This window comes from Amphiura filiformis, chromosome 16, assembly GCF_039555335.1.
Source record: "Amphiura filiformis chromosome 16, Afil_fr2py, whole genome shotgun sequence".
Lineage (NCBI taxonomy): Eukaryota > Metazoa > Echinodermata > Ophiuroidea > Amphilepidida > Amphiuridae > Amphiura > Amphiura filiformis.
Window position 1 is genome coordinate 30,647,593 of NC_092643.1, and position 24,579 is coordinate 30,672,171.

The following is a 24,579-nucleotide window of genomic DNA, read 5'->3' on the forward strand; positions in this document are numbered from 1 at the left end:
GCAAACGTTGCTATCAAATTCCTTAACTCATGAACCAATGAGAAGGGCCCTTTGACGAGCTCGTCTCCTATTAAAAACTTTTGTCAAGTCTCTGTACGTGTACTTGCATTTTAATATAAGACGTGGATGCATGCACTATACTACAAATCGCATGTTGTAAATGAGATGAGGATGACGGGCTTGATATAGTAAGATTAATTGGGCAAGGTCATCACATGCACAATCAGCACACATGTTGGACAGTGGACTTTCACCTTTTATACGTCAACAAATATGATCGAAAAGTTGCTTAAAACAGCCCTAACTTTTTCATATTGTGAACAAACTTCAGCACTATAATTGTTGTAGCTGTAAGTATTAGTTTGTGGAGTTCACAGCATGACTTCTACATAACATAGTCATGTCATCATAGTCAGCTGACTCACTAGGACGGACAAGGACTGAATCAATATTAAGCTTATTTAAATCATGATAATTATTATAGGGAGACATGAACAGTACGACAGCAACTTAGCTTACTTCCGGTAATTTTTACCGGCGTGACCTCTGCTGTTACGTAACGCAATGTTGAAAATCAGGTGGCAAATACGGTTTTTAGAAAACATCAAAAAATGGAATACACAAGTCGTTTCTCCCTTCATTTCTATATTGAGCCCATAGATAACATATGAAACATGAGTATAAGGCAAAGAATGACGTGTAAAAGTTGAATTATGTGGAAAAAATTAATGCTTTTGGTGCGCTAAGTAGCCTAAAAAATGAGAGAAAATGCAAACTAAAATGGTTATCTGCAGCTTTTTGAGGAAACGCCGGTCTAATGCTTTTCTGTTGTGATAAACATTAATTAACCACAGCTTGTATTAAAATTTCAGCGAAAATGAGCGGTGGAACAACCTAGTCGAGGTTGAAAAGTTGCGTTCTTTGAGTCCTCGTGCGGAAGCGACGTTGCAAGTGTCAGGATGCTTCACGAAATGGATCCCAGCCGGCGCTGTCTATTATACATGTTATATTGATTAATATAGGCTAGCAATTAAAAACGTCTTTTTTTTTTTTTTTTTTGTTATATATTTTATAAATGCAAAATACTCTATTGTGTAACAAAATATTGTAGTCGTCAAAGAAGGTAGTATCATCTCATTTAACTGAAGTACAAGCAGTTTTGAAAAGATTGTTGTTGAGTGAGACCTTGAACACGTTGAACGAGAAATAAGATAGCAAAAGAATACCCTTTGCCCGAACAAGTTGCGATGGCTTTGTGGACAGAGCGAAGGTGTGCAGTGCCGAAGATTGAGAGTTCGATTGCCATGTTATCTTATCGATGATGTGGAATTTTTCAGTTCGTTTTTCTTTCTTTTTTTTCCTCTCCCTTTTGTCTTTAATAATATAGGGCTAGGCCTAATGAATGTCGGCTTGAAGGCCCACTTTTTTCATGATTTATTTCTTGTTCATGTTTAAGCCTAATCCTACATTCGAGTTCATATCTTTTAAAAAAATGCATTTAAGTTCAGTAGCTTTCAATATGATATAATCAAATAAAGCATGTCAAACCTAAGTAATTTTTAAAAGTTCAAGAATATATATAGGCCTAGGCCTATCAAATAAAGGAACGTCAACACAGATTTTCACAATTTTTTAATTGGACTAGACCCCTCCCATATCGGCAACATATTTTATATGAGCTTTAAAGTTTAATGCATACATATCAAATCATGAGATGCACAAATTTCAAACCTAATATTTTGGCATAATTTTTACACAATGTTCAACTTACACCTCGGATTACACCTAATATAATTGAATCAGCCAAATTAAATGCTTAGACAAATCCCCATAGAACACCACAGTTAAGCGGTCAAGATATTAAGTGTTTTTTTTCTTTTTTATCTCGCTACTTGTGCTTCAAATGTAACGTGAAAACCTTCCTGACAGTTATTTACTAATATTATAAATATTGTTATAATTTTTGGAATAACAAAACTTCAAATTTGCCCGAAATCGTATATTATGGCTTTAATAAAAATATGAAAACTAGGATTTAAAAATATGAGTTAAAATCAAATCAAAAATCAAAAGAGAGGTGCTTATGGGTTCGAACCAAGATCGAACTTCCAAATACATGTACATTTTTTTTGTATTTACCACTAAGCCATACCAGAGATATGATTAATTCGGTGACAATAATAGCAATGTTATTCCCACTCAGTGCCTCACTCAGTACATTCTATTTCTGGAATGAATTAACACCGTCCAAATAATGTAACACAAACCTTTATGCTGACTTTTAAAATTGTTTGAACGTTGGGAGTATTATTTTCAAGTTAAATAACCAACAATGGACAATTGACAATGAAAGTTTCTTTGCAGGAAAAACATCGGTCAGATTACATATATGGCGTGACAGTAGTCACGCACAAAGATAAACATTTCAACATGTTCAATATAATGACTACGAATATACCCCAACCAAAATTCACAAAATTTTCAGGCAAGCTAACTTAAGTTATTCTATAACATGACACCCATTTTGATTCCGGGCGCTTTTTCTTGCTTGATGATGAACATTTTTGTGTTTGTGACATGCAATTTTTCTCATTTTCCGAGCTACTTTGGACATGTTCAAGCTTCTTTTTTTTCCATTTAATTCAACTTTTACACATTATTTGTTGCTTTACACAAATGTTTGATCATGTCAAATCTGTGGTCAGGGTACATGAATGATGCAATATACGACCCGTGTCTTCCATTTCTGGAGCTATTTTGATCAAAAACGTTTGCCGGCTAAAATTTCAACATTGTGTTACGTAACCCGTGTTCACCAACCCGTATAAATTTTCTGTCGAACAAAGGTCACAAAGTTGCTGTCGTACTGTGAAGTCCATGTACAAAAACCAGAAATTACATTTCAAATGTACACCAAGGTATTCTTCCCTAACTATTTCACTTACCATGTCACTGTTGCCCTTTACATCTTTGAAGTAAGCTTCCTTGGTTGTATTATGTCTCTGGAAATTTATAGGTCCAAATTTGTAGTCAATATCCTGAAATTATGTGTCCTGCTTGTAAGCTACAACATGCTTCAAATGGTGTTGATCAAATCTAGCTCTCAAAATGTCTGACATAACAATCCCTAACTTTTGACCTTTCATAAAGACATGTGTCATTCTACCAATACCCCACAGAACAGAGACTGTGACTATGAGGTTGATATCATCATTATCATGACATTGCTAAATATGACACATCAGCAGTTGAAGCATGTGCTGACATGTGCAGGTCAATGAACACATGGACTCTCAACCAGTCTCTTGTTCAGCATGTTGGGCTATTGACTGCACATGGCAGTGCTATCAGGCCTTGTGCATGTGTCTAAGGTTTGAAAGGTTATGATTTTGGGTCATGTTGTGAACATATACAATGGACATGTACAGCTGAATTTGTCAAGTGGTATGTGTGTGGGAATTTTTATAACTGGTGCAGTTATCATGTTTTGAAATATACACTCTTTGACAGCTCTCTCCGTTGCTGTTCGAATGCCTGGTTATACCATGTACACATACACTAGGTATGGGTACATGGGACCAGGTATAGATAATTATGGTAACAGTTTATGAGTTGCACTTGTGTCACCTGCATAATTGTTGCTCGTAGTTGTATAACTTTACTTGAGAACTCTAGCTTCAATTTTGCACACGATAGTTTAATACTCATGCATTTGACAGCACGGGCGCACAGAGTTTTTACGAGAGATTTACTTACTTGTACCGCAATAACGGGAATTATTTTACCAACCGGACTTTGCTGTCCTGCAACACTGTAAACTGAAAAGGTCCTAAGAAGGACAAATCAACCTAAGATATAATACCCTACTACTATGGGGAATTATCTCTACACTCCTTTGTGACTCAATTCAACTTAGGTGAAGTTAGGTCACTAAAGAATAGAATTTTAGGCACTTCTTAGGACACCACTTCACTTAACAAAGGCAATCACTTCACTTCATGCGCGTACGCATGAATTTCTCAAGGGGGGTGTGATGATAAACAATACTAAAATAAAAAAAAATGGCCGCGTAGCGGTCATCCCGTCGCGCTTGCGCAACGCAGGGGGTGTCTGAGGGGGGATGTGCCCCCCTCAGAATTAAGAAACTTTTGGGAAATGAAGACCTAATTGAAGCGATTTGGTGGACAATTTTGGCACTATTAGTGTGTAAAATTTTAAATTTGAAAAAGCCGAAAATTTGTGAAATGATGGTCCATGAAGCCTTTTGTGAACAAGTTTGCCCTATACAGTTGTAGGCCTATGAATTGTGATAGACACAAATTGGTAAATGTCGAAAGCATAAGCAAAAATGGCTGCTTGTTTATCCACTACGCAGGGGGGGAAATGAAGACCTAATTGAAGCGATTTGGTGGACCATTTTGGCACTATAAGCATGATTAGTGTGTAAAACTTTAGTTTGAAAAAGCCGAAAATTTGTGAAATGACGGTCCATGAAGCCTTTTGTGAACAAGCCTTGCCTACAGCCTATAAATTGTGTTTAATACAAATTGGTAAATGTCGAAAGCAGAAGCCAAAATGGCTACTTGTTTATCCACTACGCAGGGGGGGAAACTTTTGCAAAATGAAGACCTAATTGAAGGTCGCATGTCATAAGTTGGGTACAATTTCCATTACATGGTCAAAAATGACAAAAAATGTGTTTTTGGATATGTTGTATATATTGACAATCTCTAATAATTAACACCATTTTTAACCTTAACACATGCCTAATTTTTGAGATAATGCTTAATTAGTAATTAATTAATACACAGGTATCTATGTAAATCTCAATTTTCAAAAGCATTTTTCTCAAATCGGACCTCAATTACAAAAATGACTGTAAATTTTTTATTTTATGCAAGAATGTCATCAGATTTGCAGGATATGTTCTCAATACATTAATGCTTCAAATGAACTTTTTAAAATAATTGTATGTAAGTTAATTACATTGTGAAGGTCAATGACCTTTTTACGAGTAATTAGAAAGATGGTTATTCTATTATTGAGGAAATGAATATCAAGAAGAGAAATGTACAAATAGCATATTGCTAAAATTACTGAAATTCAACTAGGATTTCATTAAAAATGAAAAAAAATGGAACATATAACCCTTTAAGGGCAGAGTAATGGGAGAGAACATGGACCTTTTCGAGCTTCATTATTTCTGAATTGTATGTCCAAAGTATATAAAACTATACATTTTTGGAAAGGAAATGAGTCAAGGAATCCCATGGTGACGTCAGTTTTTTTTCAAAAATCTCAAGTTTTTGAAAAAATCACAAAATTCACTTTTTGCCCCAATTTTTTGTGACAACTTAGAAAAAAAATCCGCTCGAGTAAAAAAATTCAGTTAGTTTTTCATGAAGAAGAGACATGAACTTAGGGAAGATTTTTTTATTTTTTTGAAATTCGTCTATTTTTTCGAAATAATGAAAAAAACCCGTGAAAAAAGCCATTTTGTCACATTATTAAGCTAAAAATTGCACATAATGGTGTATATTTTTGTTTAAAACAAATATTTTGAAAAAATGAAAAACCTTCCCTAGACTTTGATGTACTCTAAAGGATAGTGCAAAAGTTTACCCTTTGCTTGCATATTTTTCGAAAGTTATCTTGTCACAAAAATCGCGTAATATTGTCAAAAGTGAACTCTGAGAAATCGGCGTTTTAGTAAAAAATGTCAAAATTATGCACAAAACGCCCTTAAATTTTAAAACGGTAAGACTTTCACACTTGTAAAAGCTGTATCTGGTGCATGGTCTAAATATGCATCTTTTTGCACCAATGAATCTATAATCTCTGCTTACAGTGCGCCAAAATTCAAAATAATTAAAAAATCTAAGTGGCATTTTGATTGCAAATTTTTGTTTTGTTTACATCACATTTGCTGGCGTTAACAACATACCGAATGCGCCTTGACTGCGTTGGACATACGCACAGAGTTGCGCGGCGTCACGCTTGACGCGAATCGCTAGCAGTAATCACAATATTCGCGATTCGCAATTTCTGACTCATTATTTCCCGCCAATTTACTAAGCTGTCTTGAGCCATGTGACTTTTTAGAGTTGAAAAGAGTGAAAGAAATCAAGCAAAAAGACGAATAAATATTAGCAAGTTGTATTTTATCAGTTTCAAGTGAAAGAATACATCTTAGTGTTGATAAATATCAAAAAATCTCAAATTCGGTCTTGGACGAATGTGTCTTCCATTACTCTGGCCTTAAGGTGGTACTACACACCTTAATAAATTTGTGACTATTTTTGCATTTTTCTCAAAAAATAATATCACACTGGTAACAAAAGTCATGTATATTAGAGGGTAAAGAATCCAGTTACTACACTGGAATTTCAGTGACTCAAGACAAGCGGTACATTATTTATGATAAGAAAAGAGGTACCGCTAGAACATACCTCATTTCTTAACATATATAATGACCCCTTGTCTTGAATCACTGAAATTTCAGTGAAGTAGTTGGATTCCTTGCCCCTATAATAAACATATAACTTTTGTTACCAGTGTGTAGTTACTTTTGAGAAAAATGCAAAATTAGTCACAAAATTTATCAGGGGTGTAGTACCACCTTAAGTAGTCAGTAATTGTTTTAATTGTACAAATTCAACATTCAAAGCTGTCAATACATCATACCCTCCCTAGATTTGAAAAAGTAACCAGTAGTTTTGATATGCTGACATGTGAATTTTCACATAGGCCCTATTGTACACTCCCGCATCCGCCTGCTCCACATCCGCCTGCTCCTCCACCCCTGGCATTTTTCATTTCAACTGATGTGATTTTTTTACTGAATAATGTATAATTATATGCTTCAGTAGACTGAAAGAGTATAATATTAGGCTTAAAATGAGGTATCAACCACTGCTGTAGGATATGGGGTTACGGAAAGCCAATCAAATTTGTATCGTAATTTTCAGAAAAGTGTAATCCCTCCACCCTTTTAGCATACCCAACTTATGACATGCGACCTGAAGCGATTTGGCGGACCATTTTGGCACTATAAGCATGATTAGTGTGTAAAATTTTAATTTGAAAAAGCCGAAAATTTGTGAAATGACGGTCCATGAAGCCTTTCGTGAACAAGTTTTCCCTATACAGTTGTAGGTCTATGAATTGTGTTAATTCAAATTGGTAAATGTCTAAAGCAGAATCAACTGGCTGCTTGTTTATCCACTACGCATGGGGGTGTATGAGGCGGATGTGCCCCCTCAAAATAAAAAACTTTTGCAAAATGAAGACCTAATTGAAGCGATTTGGTGGACCATTTTGGCACTATAAGCATGATTAGTGTGTAAAATTTTAGTTTGAAAAAGTCGAAAATTTTCAATACCGGGTAAAGGGGTGAGAACAATTTGTGTGGGGGTAGTTAAGGCATCTATAGGCCTATGATAATTTGATAATAAACTCAATCAATAAAGTATCAAAACGATTATAGATGGTCAGATATATCGGGAACTGAAATATATAGCAAAAACTTATTTAATGTATATAAAGCGCAGCTTTCTCCTGGGCATTTTGATACCTCTTTTGTTGCTCTACGATATCATTTAGTCGAGTAATGGGCGCCTGAGTGGCTTCAAGTCAGATTTTAAAAGTTGCACTTAGCTCCTATTCAAGCCAAATGCGTTGTACTGTAACCAATAAATGACCATTGCTTTTGTCCGACAAATTCAAATGAGTATGTGTGATGGTGGGCACACCAAATATTGAGATGTCAGCAGAAAGAGTTCATGAGATAAGTCAGAGATAAGTAACACTGTTGGCAGGGCACCCTTTTAAAGGGTGCCACTTGAAATTTGGAAAATCCTTAAAAGGGTGGGGGTTTGAACTTTGTTGGTAAAAAGGGTGGATTGATATAAAGGGTGGGAGTAAAATAAAAAGGGTGGGAGTGCCAGCTTACAATATATTTTCATTGAATGATAAAATCATCCTAGTTTCCAAGAATAAGTGCCAAACCACAAAAAGTGCCAAACGCCAGCAAACCATATCGCAAGATAAAATTCCATTTGATGCATGTTTACATCCACTAGGCTATTGTGTGATGATAGGTGCAGAATTCGGCGTACTTAATTTACTTTGAACCAAATTGCCTGTGACTTCATCAATGTATACAAATAGGGGAAAAAGCAAAAAGTGGTGGGGGTCAGGAATTTTCAATATAAAGGGTGCCTCAATAAAAAGGGTGGGGGTAAAATAAAAAGGGTGGGAGTCAAACCCCACTGCCAAGTATGAGTAAAGGGTAGCAAGTATTGAAGATGGAAGTCGAAGGAGTAAAATAAAGTAAAGTTCATGGTTAAGTAAACCGAGCACATCTTTGTCTTGATTTGGGGTGTGTGTGTACACGACAAACGCATTTGGCTTGAATAGGAGCTAAGTGCAACTTTCAAAATCCGACTTGAAGCCACTCAAGCGCCCATACCTCGACCAAATGATATCATAGAGCAACAAAAGAGGTATCAAAATGCCCAGGTGAAAGCTGCGCTTTATATACATTATATAAGTTTTTGCTATAATATTTCATTTCCCGATATATCTGACCATCTATAATCGTTTCGATACTTTATTGGTTGAGTTTATGTCCCCTATATGCCTTGCTCATCTCCCTCCTCTCCTCTTCCCCCTCTCTTCCCCTCTCTCTCCCTCTCTCTTTCTTTGCCTTTTCTCCCCCATTTTTAGCTCATTGCGTGAACGCAATGAACTCTAGGCATCGCCCAGATTTCTGTATGTTTTTTCTTTCTCTTGCTACATCGTTTGAGCAATGGATCTGGTAATTTGAGGCGGCGATCTTTGCATGATTGTTCATAAATGTTACTTATTTAGCTAGGAAAATTCGGACGGAAAGTGTCATTTTGGAGCATTTTGTTACTAATATTTTACCAAATTTCATGGAATAGTCTCCTATGCAGACTGTTTCTGGTGCTTTCATATTACAAACACTGTACAAACTCCTTGATCTGTCGATTTTGTAAAGAGATGTTGAACTTTACTGCTTCAGTGCGGCTACAATGTTTGCTTTTCAGTGTTGCTTTGCCTTACATTTGGCAAGTCAATAGATAAGGCACCAATTGGGCTCGTGCTGTCTATGGGCCCCTACTTCTGTGCGCGAGCCATGAGCAATTATTGTCTAAAATTCTCCCAATTTGGGCATATTCAGAACTACTGAGTAAATAAAATGAGAGCTAATACACTAATTAGGCTAGGCAAACATGTTACAAAAGTTGTAACAATATCGAGAAGGCCATTATCTGCAATAGCTACCCTATAGACATTTGACAATTTCTGGATTTTATATTGTACATAATCTTAAAATAAAGCACCTGGCAGCTATTGCATAAACCCTAGATATGTGTTTTTAATTTTACAATTTTGGGTATAAGAGATAAAGTACACATTAGAGGTTTAGGGCAAGAAAACCCATAGTGATAGCAAGCATGCAGAGAAAATATCTTACCTTTCCCAGAATCCTTTGCAACATAATACATCCCCTCATTCCAACAAATGCTCCCATTAGGCCAAAAAAATATTGTTGTGTTGCCCTCAAGTGGGAAAATGGGAAAGTTGGGGCGGACGGTCGGATTTCTTTTTTTTTTTCTTTCTTTTTTTTCCAAACCTTCATTTTTTTCAAAATCCTCAAATATTATAAAGATGCTTCTTCAATTAGGGACATTTGTCAATTTTGACTTCTGGATACCTGTTAGACATCAATTAAAGACTAGTCTTTCAATAAAATATTAATTTCAAGTGAAAAAACATTGATTTTTTTTGAACAAATCTGTAAAAATCATCATTCAAAAAAAAAAAAAAAAATGCCGACCCTGATTTTTCAGGATTTAGGGTAGGGCGTGTTGAGGGCAACACAACAATGTTTTTTTTGGCCTTACTTTGTACAGGTTTCATTTTTTTCATTTTTCATGTTTTCATGTTTTCATTTTGAGAATAGACTGGCTGAACAAGGGTCGCTAGTCAAGAATTAAACAAATGCAAGATCTGGATGTGCTCTGTTTACTGAGCTATATTTTGTTGACCGTGGCGCAACATAGCAAATCAGTACAGAATATTGAAATGGAAGAAATGCATTATGGGAAGTGTAAGATAAATTATCTGGCTAGCATAATATAGCATAATAATGACCAGAAGGTCTGGATTGGCCTCTTATCAGTATACTGATAACATGGCTATAATTGGAAATCTGAAATAAACACTTATTTTGTAAACAGATAATGCTCTGTGGTTGTTTATGGATGGAAACTTAGGAAATTGCTATTAATGAAATAATTAATATATTAAACATACATTTTGTTTTTTCAACGGTGGAAATCCGCTCACAAATAAGGTTTTTAGCTGTTAGGAACCATTTGACATTAAACATTTTGAACAATCATTGCTCTATGAAAAAGGATACAATTGCACTCCTGCTGACCCAGGCTACTGATAAGCTGCAACAAGTGTGACCACTAATTCAACAATAATAATGAGCATCAATCTGAGTGACCATTCCCTGATCTGACCAAACAAGGAAACAAGCTGGGTATAAACAGTGCAGGTGCCACTACTACCATCAATAATTGATGTTGGGAGTGACACTAGTCATCAGGGGGAGGTAAATACCAGTAATTGGGGTAGATTGTAACTACCAGTAAACTATATATTGTGCATAAATATATCTTTAATAAAATACTGACCATCAAGGCCCAGGATGGGGTGCCAGTTGGTGGGGGTGGGGAGGCAGTGGATGCAAGCACAAATGGTTAATTATTGTTTTATTTTTCTGCTTCACATATCAACGTAAGCCATATTGGTCATGTAATAAAGCCAAAAACATTTTTAAGAGTGTCTCTTGTGCATAAAAGTATAGGAAACTCAAACTTTAAAGCATGTTTTCTGAAGAAGGAAGCACTTTTTATTAAAAGTGTAGAACGAGCCAGGAGCTTTGAAATGTTCTTTTACCCTCTGACTTTGGCTGGGGGCTTCGTCCCCTCAACCCCCACCAGGGCTTTGCCCCTGGACCCCGGGTCCGTGGTTGTGAGCGCCACGCTCACTCTGCTTCAAAAGTTGGCAGGTATGCACTGGGCTGCTGCGACTAGACCACTGGGTATTTTTCTACTTTTTTACACACACCTATCTCTGGGTCGTTCCGCTCAAAGGTACTTGAAAATTAATTTTGGTACTTGAAAGTCCTTGAAAAGTCCTTGAATTTGAAATAGAGGTGGCTGCATGCACCCTGTAGGGGCCTATCGGTAACAAAGCGTTATTTTAAAAAGGGGGTCATTGGGTACAAACAAAATAAAAAAGGGGGTCATTGGGTATAATATTTTGAAAAAAGGGGTCATTGAGTATAAGATTTCAAAAAATGGAGCAAAATTTTGAAAGATTCGGCATAATTTTGAAAAAATGGAGCAAAATTTGAAAGTTTCGGCATTTGTTTGTTGCATTTTGATGATGCTCTTCTAGAAAATCTAGAAAAAAAGGGGTCACTGGGTAGCTGCAACCAAAAAAAGGGGGTCATTGGGTAGCCGCAACTAAAAAAAAGGGGGTCATTGGGTATAGTCGACTTCAAAAGTCTATTGTCTATTGACAGGCACATACCGTCACTTCCAAAGTCCGGGGGGTTATGGACATGATGAGTTAGTAAGCGGAAAATGTTGAATGTCAGGTCAAGGTCATCCAAGGTGAATTGAGTATAGATTGTCAGATTGTGGAAACCATCAAGGTCATATCAAGGTTAAAGTTACTGATAATAGATAGTTGGATTGTCATGAAACTTGGTTGATATGAAATCCCTTAAGCAGCAAACATTCTTAAAGGTTGTCTGAATATAGACTGTTGTATTGTTGTAAAACTCAGAGGATGTGATTTCAATTAAAGCCATTTGTTCAGGTATGAATTAAAATATGTAGACCTATTTAGCACACATTTTTGGCTCTTAGCGTAGCTAAATGAGCCTGAGGAGTTCAACTAGATAGTAGCCATATTTTATATACTTCCGCCCTGCTTTTTTTATACTAAGGCTTTTTTTGTCTGTGATATCTTGATATCAAATTGGGTTCTAAGCTTTGCTGAGTTATTTTTCAATCGATTGCACTCCTTTAAAGGTAAATTTGGGGTGGGGCAAGTACTTATTTTGAAGTGAGAAAAGTCAAAAAGTCATGAGAAACAAGTCATTTCTATCGTTTTCTTGGTTCCCTGTATGCGCTTAGAGATTATTTTGGTCTGAGTAATTTAAGTTGCTGTAGATCATGGCGGAATTGACGGATTGCACTATTTTTCTTTGGGAAAGTGACCTTTTATCATGAATTTTTGCGGTGATCTCACGTGATTGGTTGTAATAAACTAAACTTAACTACACTCTTCATCACAGTCCTGTCAACAAACTAATAAAAATTAACAACTGCACTTATAACAAATAAAACCTGTAGTCCAGTCAATCTAAACAAATAAGTGGTGTCACTCACCACTAATTGCAACAGAACTTTTTTCACTTTAATACAGTTTAGAGATGTCCCCTGAACATCATACCAAAAATATACTAAAATATACTTGGTGGAAAGGTAGTTTTTGGCGGGAAAAGGTCATACAGGGGTCAAATTTCAAAATTGCTTTAATCTTTTTAAAAACTATACCAAAGCATTCCTCTAGTCCTAAGGATTCAGAAAAAGTATAGTTTGTCATATCTGTGATGTACCATTCTCAAGTTATAAGCAAAAAGGTCAAAGGTCAAATTTTGGGCTCCATGTGGGTCAACTTCGAAAAAATGCTCTGATTTCCTTAAAAATGGTCTCAATGTGTTCGTCCTTTAAAAACACTCGAAACTAAGAATAGTTTGCCATATCTTGGATGTTTCGTTACCTAGGTAGCAGGCTAAAAGAGGTCATTGACCATTGAACTCTATTGACCCCGACCTAGTTTTCGATGTTACGCATGTAATAAACAACATAAACAGTGCAAATATTCTTTAAATGAAATATGTTTGCAAGCCAAACAATTTGAGACCATTTTGGTTAAAATCAGACAATTTTTAGTTTTTTGACCTCTGTTGAACCTAACATTTGACCTTTGACCTTTTTGGTTATAACTCAAGAACCGTACATCACAGATATTGCAAACTATATTTTTTCTGAATCCTTATGACTAGAGGAATAATTTGGTATATTTTTTTAAATTTTTGGAGCGATTTTGAAATTTGACTCCTGTATGACCTTTTCCCCGCCAAAAACTACCTTTCCACCAAGTATATTTTAGTATACTTTTGTATGCTGTTCAGGGACATCTCTGACATTCATAGCAGTGAAAAAAATTCTGTTGCAATTAGTGGTGAGTCAAAACCCACTTTGACTGGACTACTGCACACAACCACCAACACAATGAATTTCAATTCCTGACCATAACCCATAACAAATGAGCTACAGCACCATTGGTGCTCTTGTTATTTTTTTGGACAGACACAAGGGGGGTGTTTCACACCCGTAACACCCCCCCCTGTGTACGCCAATGCTTCACTTCAAGTGGGTTTCCTGGGAGTGAAGTGGTTCCATTATTATGTGAAGTGGGTGTCCTAAAAAGTGCCCTAAATTCTATTCTTTAGTGACCTAACTTTACCTAAGTTGAATTGAGGCACAAAGGAATGTAGAGATAATTCCCCATTGTAGTAGGGTATTAACTCTTAGGTTGATTTGTCCTTCTTAGGACCTTTTCAGAATACAGTGCAATATCGGGAAATCCTGTCATAACGAGACATTATGTTTTTAACATGCTCTTCGGGCTAAATGCTTGAGTATCGCATGTCGTGAATAGCGTCATCGTGTTCAGCGTGAAAAGAACCCCTAAGTCCACCATGCATGGGGGCGGGGGTTACTGCAAACTGGGATGTTACTGATATTTTGCTATTTCTTGTTTTCCATTGAAATATCCATAGACGATTCGAACAATGCAATACGTATTTAGATAAAGTACGGTAGCATAATTTGCTAACTGGCATGACTGTGGTGACTTTTACCCAGAAAAACAGAATCTGGCCTCAAAAACATTGTATCTTATCTACTGAAGAAGTTATTGGTCTTTCAAAACCTCTTTTCGTTTCGTTTTTGACAAATAAATTTTCACAAAACGAAACAAGGTTTATATGAGAGACCCATAACTTTTAAAGTAGATAAGGTACACTATTTTTGAGGCCAGATTCTGTTTTTCTGGGTAAAAGTCACCCGGTTAGTACTTTTCAGCAATTATATCGTTTTTCAAAGTCAAAATATGAGTGTCCCAAAACGCTACTAATTCAACGACATGACTCGAGAGAGCAAAAAGTGAGGGTCTGGGCCAAATTTTGACAAGCCATATCTCCCAAACCGCTTGGAGTTGAGCATTCATTTTTTTTTTTTCCATGTGTTCATTATGCTCATAGAGGTACATGCTAGAAATGATTTTCAGCCAAATTTGAGGGGATGACCATTGACCAACCAACCCTTTTTGCTGATGTGGCTGGAATGACTCCTATGTAAGTAGGCAAGCCTAACTGATGTTTTTAATGCAAAGTCATCAAGACCCCAAGCCACTAGTTCTCAGAAATGTTGTCCAAGAACATATTTTCAACATACCTAAAGTGGATGGTGGGGGAAAATGTCTGACATTGGTTTTCAGGGGGGTCAAAATGTACTATTGGATTTTTGCATGGGTAATATCTCAGCTAAAATTATTCTAATTGACTCAATATTGGATATGAGTAATGTCCTACCAAAGGGTTCCAACTGACAAAAAAATGGACAAAAAATTATTTTTACTTTTGGAGTTCTGACCCCCCAAAGTTGGTCCTGGATGGACAAAGTTGCATTTTGATGGCCCTATATCTTTTAAAGTACAGGAGTTACAAGTTTTCTGATGCTAGATTTGAACTCTACACAATTAAGTACCCCAGGATACATACTTTTCAAAGTTCCTTTATACATCTCCAAACATCGCTCTTTTGCGTATGCGACACATTTTTACGCTGATCCCCCTAAATTTCAAATTGATGCCACGGGAAAACGAAATGGAGTATGAAGCTCAAATTTTCAGGATTTTACTTTCTCATCAATATCTACCACCACACAGAAAAAAAAAAAAAATTGAAGAGGTGCTGCGGTGCACATCCCAGGAGTTGACATAGAATGGCTCGGCTACGTTCACTGCAAGTCATGTTCACAATCACATTGTGAGTTACACCGAGCGTAAACTTATGTTAACATTGATAAAAATTCCACAAATATTTTCACTAATCCTACCGTGTGTCCACATCTAGCCTTCTCCTAGCACTGCGCCGACCAGTTTCATCATGCATTTTTTTGCTTGGTGCAAACATCAGCTACCACTTAAGATGTTTCTGTGACCTTTTTCATCCACGCGATATATGTAATTTCTTAGGTTCTGACCCAAAAAGGTTAAACTTACACCGGGTACCAGGCGTAGCAGTGTTCACATTGCAACTTACGCCTGGCTAAGATAACACCCAGCTCACTACTCCTGACTTTTTGTGAGGAGTAAATTGTTGGATGTACACCTGGCGGAACTTACGCTGACCATTGTTCACACTGTCACTACTCCTGGCAGCGCCTACCGCTACTCCTAGCAACTTGCGACAACTATGTTCCGCCGGGCGTATGTCCGACAATGTGAACATGCGCATATTTTGGTTTTGGGGGTGTGAGCTCCCCTGGATAAAAGCACCGGGCAACCAAAAAGAAGGGGCGTCGGCAGATAAAGGGGCGGCAAAAAGAATAACTAAAGAAAAAAGGGCAGGACCTAAGGGACGGCTAGAATAATTATCAAGGAAAGAGGGCGAAAAATTATGGAAAATTAATGAAAGTATACCTTTAAGACCGTCAACAGGGCAACAGCTCTAAGCGGTGGTGTTAATTAGGGGGTGTAACACCTGTAAAATTTTACTTAAAAAAATTAGGGTTTTAGATTTTCGAGAGCCGCCCTGGATGGAAAAAAATTGGGTTTAACTTTTCGGACAAAATTTACATTTTCTTTAGGCAAATAATATTGTTGCAAATTGGGAATCTGATTAATTTATAAAAAATGTAAGTATTTTTTTATATTAGATGAACCATCACCCTCTGCTTTTGCTTCTACTGATTTGATCTACTGCCCTCTGTTTTTATCTGAAACTTTTTGACCCTTTACCTTTCAGCTCATTTCAATTTCATCTTTTTGTTTTATACTACATACATTTTACGTCACCGGTAACTAGTTTTTTTTTTAGGGTGTAGCTTTGAATTGATGTGATGGGGTTCAATTTTATTCAATATCTATGCTGACCAACAGATCGTTCTATGGTTTCAAGATTTAAATTACTATATGGCCCAAGATTGCTGAGAAGGCATCGCGACAAACTGCATGCATGTGAAATGCAGGGTTGCCAAAAGATTTCAGCCCTAATCGGGGTCAAATAATCGAAAAAGTCGCCAATTTTTCTCTTAACCATTGGTTTCTATGGGGCAGGAAACTAGCTGAAGTCGCGGGAGCCATGTTGAAAAGTCGCCCAATTTTTTTCTTAACCATTGTTTTCTATGGGACCGGAAATTGTCAAAAGTTGCGCGAAAAATCTTCAAAAGTCGCCCAATTGGGCTACCAAATCGCGGGTTCCCAAATCCCTGGTGAAATGTTCCAAAGGTCAATGATCAAGAATGAAAAGACAAGATTAACTCTATGCATGAGTCCCTATAGAGGCCCTGCATGAAATTATCGATTGGCTCCAAACAAAGGATTTGAGCCAGTGTCTTTCACCGTAGTTATGGCGGAGTGCAGTCCATTCAATCAAATGTTGTCATCAACCTATTTGATCGTAGTGCAGGGTTATGTGTGTGAGACGAACTGTCACGGTGGATTGCAATCATTCTTTTGTTGAATGCATTTGAGTAGTCCACCATATTTACGGGATGATAAGTCACATGCAAGGCCTCTATATTTATGGCCTATATTTTCTTATGTTCTTGGTTAGGTATGAGGTATTATTGAAATAAAAATAGTTATATTAAATGAAATCCTGGAACAAATAAATCATCTTCATTCCATTGCCTATACTGTGTGCCCGGGGGTACTCAAGTTTGATTTGGGTAGGGGCGTGCTGCTGAGAATTTTAAAGTGGACCCATAAATATAACAATTTTTCAAGAAATTTGGACCCATTGATACCAAAAGTCAAAATTTTTGGTCAAATTGAACCCAAATAGTCTTAGTTTTTACAAATTTTCCTAATTTTTTTTGGAAAATTTCAAAATTTGGGCTAGATTGAGGCAAAATTAGGTTAACTATCGAATAAAAGGACCCATTCATATACCAAAATTGGAGTTATGTACGTCATCCCCCAGTGGAGCTCCTGCGCCCCTCCGCAGAACTTCCGGTAGTGGATGTTCTGCGCTCGGGGGCGCAGAGAATCCACTGTCGGAGCTGCTGCGCTCAGAAGCAAAATAATATATTTTCTTATTATAATACTGGTGGATCATTTCTGCGCTCAAGCGCAGAGAATCCACTGTCGGAATTGATGCGCCCGGGCGCAGTCCCTTATATGTAACGGTGGATCATTGCTGCGCTCGGGCTCAGAATATCCACTGTCGGAGTTGCTGCGCTCGGAAGCAAAATAATAGATTTTCTTATTATAATAACGGTGGATCATTTCTGCGCTCTTTTAGCAAGTAGAAATATCTTGTTTCAACATGGGAACATGTTATAAAGTATCTATAATTAGTGAAAAGATGCAGCTCTGCAGCCAACAAAAATAGTAGGCCCTATACGACAAACAAGATTTTCTCTCTGAATTGGCCATATTTTTTATGTGTAAGAAAATCAATGGCATTATCATTGTGTTCACTCTTGATTCACTTCACTGCTTCTCTGTGATTGTTGGATCTTGCATTTTCTGCAGTGTGACTCTTTTGTTTGCCTGTGTGAGTTTTGTTTTGAAAAGATTTTTTTGTTTAGGAGATTCATGCATGTTTTATTTTTAGTTGTTGGTGAGTATCAGGGTTGCCAAACCCACAATTTGGTAGCCCAATTGGGCGACTTTTGAAGATTTTTCCCTCTACGTTTGTCAATTTCCTGTCCCATAGAAACCAATGGTTAAAAAATATTAGGCGACTTTTCAACTTTAGCTCCTGCGACTAACGATGGTTTCCCGCTCCATAGAAACCAATGGTAAAGGGAAAAATTGGGTGACTTTTTGATTATTTGACCCATGATTTGGGCTGAAATCTTTTGGCAACCCTGGTGAGTATGTGAGCTGAGGACTGAAAGGGATGGATACATATCTGGGTGTGGGAGATCCAATTTTCTTCCTGCAGGACTTTTGTGAATGAGCTCTATGTTACTGTACTGTGATGTATGCAAGCTGATGAATGTGAGTAATGTTTTATAGACAAATCCAAGTAGCCAAGTCATGGTCAGGATTTGGTCGGACATCTTTGGGTAGCCGCTAGCACCAACCTGGTGCTTTGAGCGTCAATTGGGCAAATAAAAGCCGCCTAACACCTAGAGAGAAGATGCAAGGACGAGGAGGGTTAATAGAATAATAGCTAATAATATATATAATGGAGATAATTCCGCAGGTAATCCCGTCGCATCTATTCATACATATAGTCCTTTTGTTCGCAAGTACATCAATGCATAGATACCGCGTGTAGTTAATCCGATTATTATGTCACTTCAACAGCGAATAGACCATGCTGTACAAGGGAACTGTATTGTGTTATTCTTTTGTCTGCCTGTGTTTTCGCGGAAGGTGTAAAACGGGTGAATCATTTCACATTTTGAGTGCATTGTAGCTGACGGCTACCCAACTAAAGGCTGCTAGTCAGGTGTAGGAATGCGTGTATTTGGATTCGTCTATATTTTAAACCCTTCCTTGACCGGATATTGCATAAAAATTATTCAGGATATTTATTTAAGTTTTTCTTTTAGGTTAGTTTTAAGTAATTTTAAGGAGTTAGTAATGACGGAATGTAAAAGTGTAGAATACTTTTGCAATAATTTCAGGCCTTTTGCAAAAATTGTTTTGTGATGAGTTGAAGGAAAAGTTTTTGATAGAAAATAGAAAAATTGTGAGAGTTACGCAAATTGCGACCATGCCTCTGAAGTCTGGTAGGAGGGATTAATGACACATGTTCGCTCATTTTTAGGCAGCCCTTCAGCAAACCTACGACAGTGCTCCACCCTCCTATCAGACAGGGAGTCAAGTTTACAGCTAAGCAGTGCATTATGAATGATATGTAAAGCCAAAAAAAAAAGGTTTGTCTCAAAGCTCGTGCGCGCATTTGTAAAATCGTGAGATTTGGAAAAAAGAAATGCAGAATTTTTTTATTACAAAAATAAATTTTTTTTTTTAGTTTTTCCAGAAAAATTTGGCAAAATTCAGATATTTTTTTCCAAATACCATGAAAAAAGTTGGGAATAAAAAAAATAAATTGCATTTCGCATTTGTTTTCAAACCACTTGTGAGCTTTGAGACAAACCATTATTTTTTTTGGCCTAATATAATTATACGTACGTCGAAAATTCAATGTCCAAATCAATGCAGGAATGCATTGTACCAGGAATGCATTGTACTGTATTCATTCTAATAAGCACCCAGGGCGCTTAACAAAGTCATTTTGGGTGGGCGCTTATTTTTTACCTGGTTTACCTAATATTTTTGTTAGGGGCGTTTATTAGAGACGTTCTAGTAGCTTTTCTGATGTAGAAAATGTATTGGAAGTTTACACAGGACTTCTAGTCCTCCAGCTATTTCACTGTATCGACGTCTATCCGTCTCTTCAACGGCATGCTTGGCGTATTTTGGGGGGCTTTAGGGCGCCAGCCTCGGGTCAAAGTAGGGGCGGCAAAAAACGAAGGGCGGCGGAAGACGAAGGGCGGCAAAAACAGGGCGGCGTAAATGAAGGAGCGGCAAAAGCAATTAGCAAATAAAAAGGGCGCCAAGAATTGAAAAAGCGTAAAAATTTTTGAAAAAGGTTGCTTTTGGGACGCTTAGCGCCTAAAATCTTTTTTTTAAATTTTTTTTAAATTTTTTTTTTTTTTTTTTTTTTTTTTTTTTTTTTTTGCTCTTCACTTTTTCAAACGACCGTGAAAAAAATTGGGTCAACCTTTTCGGGCGGTTAAGGAAAGGCGGCTGACAAAATTTGTTCTTCTTCAGCCCCCGGGTTGGGGCGGCCACTGACGCCACTGAACGGTACCCTTTAGCAAATTGAAAATACCCTGGGTGGGCGCTTATTGGGGCATGGGCGCTTATTGGAATGAATAGGGTACTCATATTTTTTATGCAATATTATATTAAGTCATGGAAAATCATTTGAAGCGTAACATAATTTACCCAGAGATTACGACATACCCAGTACGTACCAACAGTCAAAGTCCCTGTGCATTGTATGCTGCGAATTCTCACATAACAGAAGGCCAATTGTGACATATCTATTCCCACACTAGCGTTGTGTGTCTTCATGTTTACGCGAAATACTTCAAGTGTATAGCAGGTTTGCCTGTCGCATTTCATGGAACAATCGGCCCTCATTATCGGGTGATGCTGAGACTTTTGACTGCTTGTACACGGTCTGTTATCTCTTTCATCCATGAATTTGCCAAAGTAGAAGCTTTTAAATGACCCCATATTGTAATTCATTTTGCAGATTTTGAGAACAATCAATATGTCAAGGAAAAGAGTTGCAATCATTGGTGCTGGTGCTAGTGGTCTTACAGCCATCAAATGCTGCCTTGATGAGGGACTCGAACCAGTATGCTTCGAGAAGACCAATGAGATTGGTGGGCTGTGGTGCTACCGTGAAAGCAACGAAGAACGAGATGGATTGGCCTGCGTTTTCAAATCCACCGTGATCAACACAAGTAAAGAAATGATGTGTTACAGTGATTTTCCTATTCCCAAAGAATTTCCCAATTTCATGCACAACAGATATGTCAACAGGTATTTTCATCTGTACGCTGATGCGTTTGATCTTCGGAAGTACATCAAGACGTACACCATGGTCAAGATGGTGACGCCCGCAGATGATTTTGAATCCTCCGGATGTTGGCGTGCAGACATTATGGACAGAGCAAGCAACAAAGAATGGACTGAGATATTTGATGCTGTGCTTGTGTGTAATGGTCATCATACATATCCATACATTCCAGAGTTTGAAGGAGTCAAAGACTTTGAAGGAACTGTAATACACACACATGACTACAAGAGACCAGCTGGATATGAAGACAAGAGAGTGCTGGTTATCGGCGTTGGCAATTCTGGATGTGACGCAGCTGTGGAACTTAGCAGGACTGCTGAACAGGTAAGTTATATGGGGTCTCCCCGTCAGTCCAAACCACCGCCAGTCAGAATTTTTAGGGTTAGGTTTTGGGTTAGGGTTTAGGGTTAGGTTTAGGGTTAGCATTAGGTAAGCTTACAATTCGGGACTAGTGGTGGTTCAGACTGACGGGGTGTACCCAGTTATATGATACAACCAGTTATTAGAACAAGTGAAAACATTGGATACTACTGTGCATGTTGAATCATGATGGTTTAGCCGTTAATATTAGCGCATACATGGTCAACTTTATATTGCAATGTTTTTAATTTGCTTCCTATAAACGCCCCCTTTTGCAAAATGCAATATGTTTTAAAGTCTTCATTTTAATTATTTTGATCATTAGGTGTTTCTAAGCACCAGGAACGGCACATGGGTGTTAAATCGCTTACAGGACCATGGAATACCAGCTGATTTGGTGGGTGTTCGACGAATGTGGGACCTGGTACCATATGGCCTGAGACAAGCTGAATTCGAACGTAGACTTAACCAACAAGTTGATCTGGAAAAGTACGCCCTCAAACCCAAGCACCATATTTTCGCAGCACATCCAACCGTGAACGATGAATTGCCGAATCGGATCGCAAATGGAACGGTTAAGGTCAAGTGTAACGTAAAATGTTTTACGAAAACGGGGGTTGAATTTGAAGATGGAACCACAGAGGAAATTGACTGTGTAGTCTTAGCGACTGGATACACATTCAGTTTCCCCATGGTGGATCCAAATGTGGTACATGTTGATAAAAACCAAGTGTCATTGTACAAGAATGTATTCCCTGCCAATCAGAAACATCCAACTCTAGCTATAATAGGTTTAGCTCAACCGTGGGGCGCTATCAATCCGATATCGGAGATTCAATGTAGGTGGGCCACCCGGGTGTTCAAGGGGACCACACTTCTGCCGTCCAAAGACAAAATGTTGGACTATATCAACACAAATAAAGAGGATATGAAGAAAAGATACGTATCGTCACAGAGGCATACTATCCAAGTTGATTTCATTACGTACATGGATGAGATTGCCTCCGAGTTTGGAGTCAAACCTGAGTTCAAGAAAGTCTTTGCACAAGATCCTGTGCTGGCTTTTAGGTGTTTCTTTGGTCCTTGTTACCCTTATCAGTATCGCCTTATTGGGCCGGGTAAATGGGATGGGGCTAAACAAGCTATAGAGACTGCATGGGGCCGGATGCTGGCTGCCTTTGACACCCGGAAGGTACCGGTACAAGAAACATCTTCGCTAGGATTTTGGCTCAAAATTTTAGTTGTGATTGTGGTCATACTAGGGGTGTGGTGGACATTTATATAGTAATTTGTGCATTGAAAGTTGCTATCAGCGATTTGCAAGACCAGAATACACCAAAATTAATCACAATTTCAGATTTTGGTATTTTTGGAACAATTATACTATGCAAATGGCAAATATATGAAGGCAATATGATCAAATCTGAAATTTAACATGACAATAATAGCTTTGTCCGTCACAGTCATTTACACTTATTGCAAGCTACATGAAGACAGTTAATTGACAGAGATGCCAGTTGCTGAATTAATTGAGAGTTCCAAATTTGTGCAATTTGGACAATTTAAAGGGAAAAACCAATTAAATTGAAACAAAAGTAATTTAAAGCCCCCAAATGCATGATAATAGTCAAAGCAGGTTAGGTGGTTCGAAACCCCAAAAATTGTGGGATCATCACCCTCTCAGATCGGGTTCCCATGGTTGTTTGATGGCATGTAGAACTGTATTCATTTTTAAGCAAAGTTGAATACTGATGGCGCTATTTATCTTAAATCTTGTTTGCATCTTTACAAGGGGTAAACACTTGTATAATGGCATTAAAACATCATAAAAATGAGTAACATATAGCAAGGAAATTTTCTAACTACTTTTTATCATGAAATGAAAGGAACAACTCATATTATAGGGCTAAATTAAATTAAAAATATATGTAAATAGTGCCCATATGCTAGGCACCGGAGTTTTGCGCGATTTAAAACAGCAAAATGCGCTGGCCACTTTTCAAAATGCGCGAAAATGCGCCAAAAAATAGGTCAAAATGCGCTAAAATGCATGATCCCCTGTTATCAATGCAAAACACGAAAAAACATCGGTAAAACGATGGCATGTCAATCAATTACGACCGACTTCCGGTTCATTTCCAGTTTCTGGAAAAAATAAAAAATTAAGATGGCGACCATCACAAATCGTCGATCGAAATGTCGAAAGCAAGGGTAAATTTCCCCACATTATGCTTGGTTTAATGATCGTTATTTGTATTTTGATGTACATTTGTGAAGTTAGAACCAATATTGCGTGAATTTTCTTGTAAATGCTGCCGATTTGGGGCATAAAATCGTAAGTTTTAACTTATCGATGGGTCAAAATCGTGAACATTCTCGATGGAACCCAAAATGCGCTTTGGACACCCAAATGCGCGAAAATGTGCGCTTTTGCGCGAACCGCGCAAAACTCCGGTGCCTACCATATGCACACCTATATACATTTTATAGAATAAAAATATCTACAATTTAAGGACAGAAAAAGATTGATAAAAATTTGGTAAGGAAAAGAAAATCTAAATTAACAATAGTTAAAATATATACATGTATGTGTATATTAGTGTGATACCTGTTGGTATTGTAAAGGTCTTGAATTGAAAATTATGTAATGTTTTATTAGAAACATTAATAAGTGATCACATCAAACAAGTGAATTCCGGCTTTTTTAACATGCAAAAAAAAATCTTAAATCCAAAAATCATAAATTTCCAGCCAGAAATGAGCTGGAAATTTGTAATTTATAAAAAATCGTATTTAAGTGCACTGTCATCATATTCTGTTACCATGGCAACAGAATAATATAAAAATAATATAAGTAAACAACACGTTTACAATGCAGATTAAACAATGATTTTAATGTGTCTTCTTAATAATCGTCAACGAGACGCATAGAGTAAACTTATGGATCCCCATTGTATTTGATATTGTACCAACTTGGGAATCCAGGGACCTGGCTAATGACAGTCCCAGTAAACCAGTGTGTCTTGTTATTTTCATCTACTATCCACATGTGTGATACTCCCCCCCCCCCCTGACTAAGAGCAGGGATGTGAAATCTCCTCTTTTAAGCTGAATTCCTCTTTTTTGAAAAAAAATTTCAGGCAAAATTTTAGCTTTTTCTTTCATTTTCAGCCCATTTTGAGCAATGCTTTTCC

At 37.4% G+C, this 24,579-nt stretch overlaps 1 protein-coding gene across 2 annotated transcripts; it reads left to right on the forward strand.

Annotated features, from left to right (window-relative positions):
* Positions 1 to 194: 194 nt before the first annotated feature.
* LOC140135861 (flavin-containing monooxygenase 5-like) lies at positions 195 to 24,368 on the forward strand. Of its 2 annotated transcripts, none has more exons than XM_072157510.1 (3): positions 195 to 350; positions 20,696 to 21,349; positions 21,711 to 24,366. In XM_072157510.1, exons 2-3 carry the CDS (start codon positions 20,714 to 20,716, stop codon positions 22,668 to 22,670), a joined length of 1,596 nt encoding a protein of 531 aa, XP_072013611.1. In that variant the 5' UTR covers positions 195 to 350; positions 20,696 to 20,713; the 3' UTR covers positions 22,671 to 24,366. The 2 variants fall into 2 exon arrangements, with proteins under 2 accessions (XP_072013611.1, XP_072013610.1); XM_072157509.1 differs by lacking the exon at positions 195 to 350 and adding an exon at positions 18,314 to 18,417 and having other exon boundaries at positions 21,711 to 24,368.
* The last annotated feature ends 211 nt before the right edge of the window (positions 24,369 to 24,579 follow it).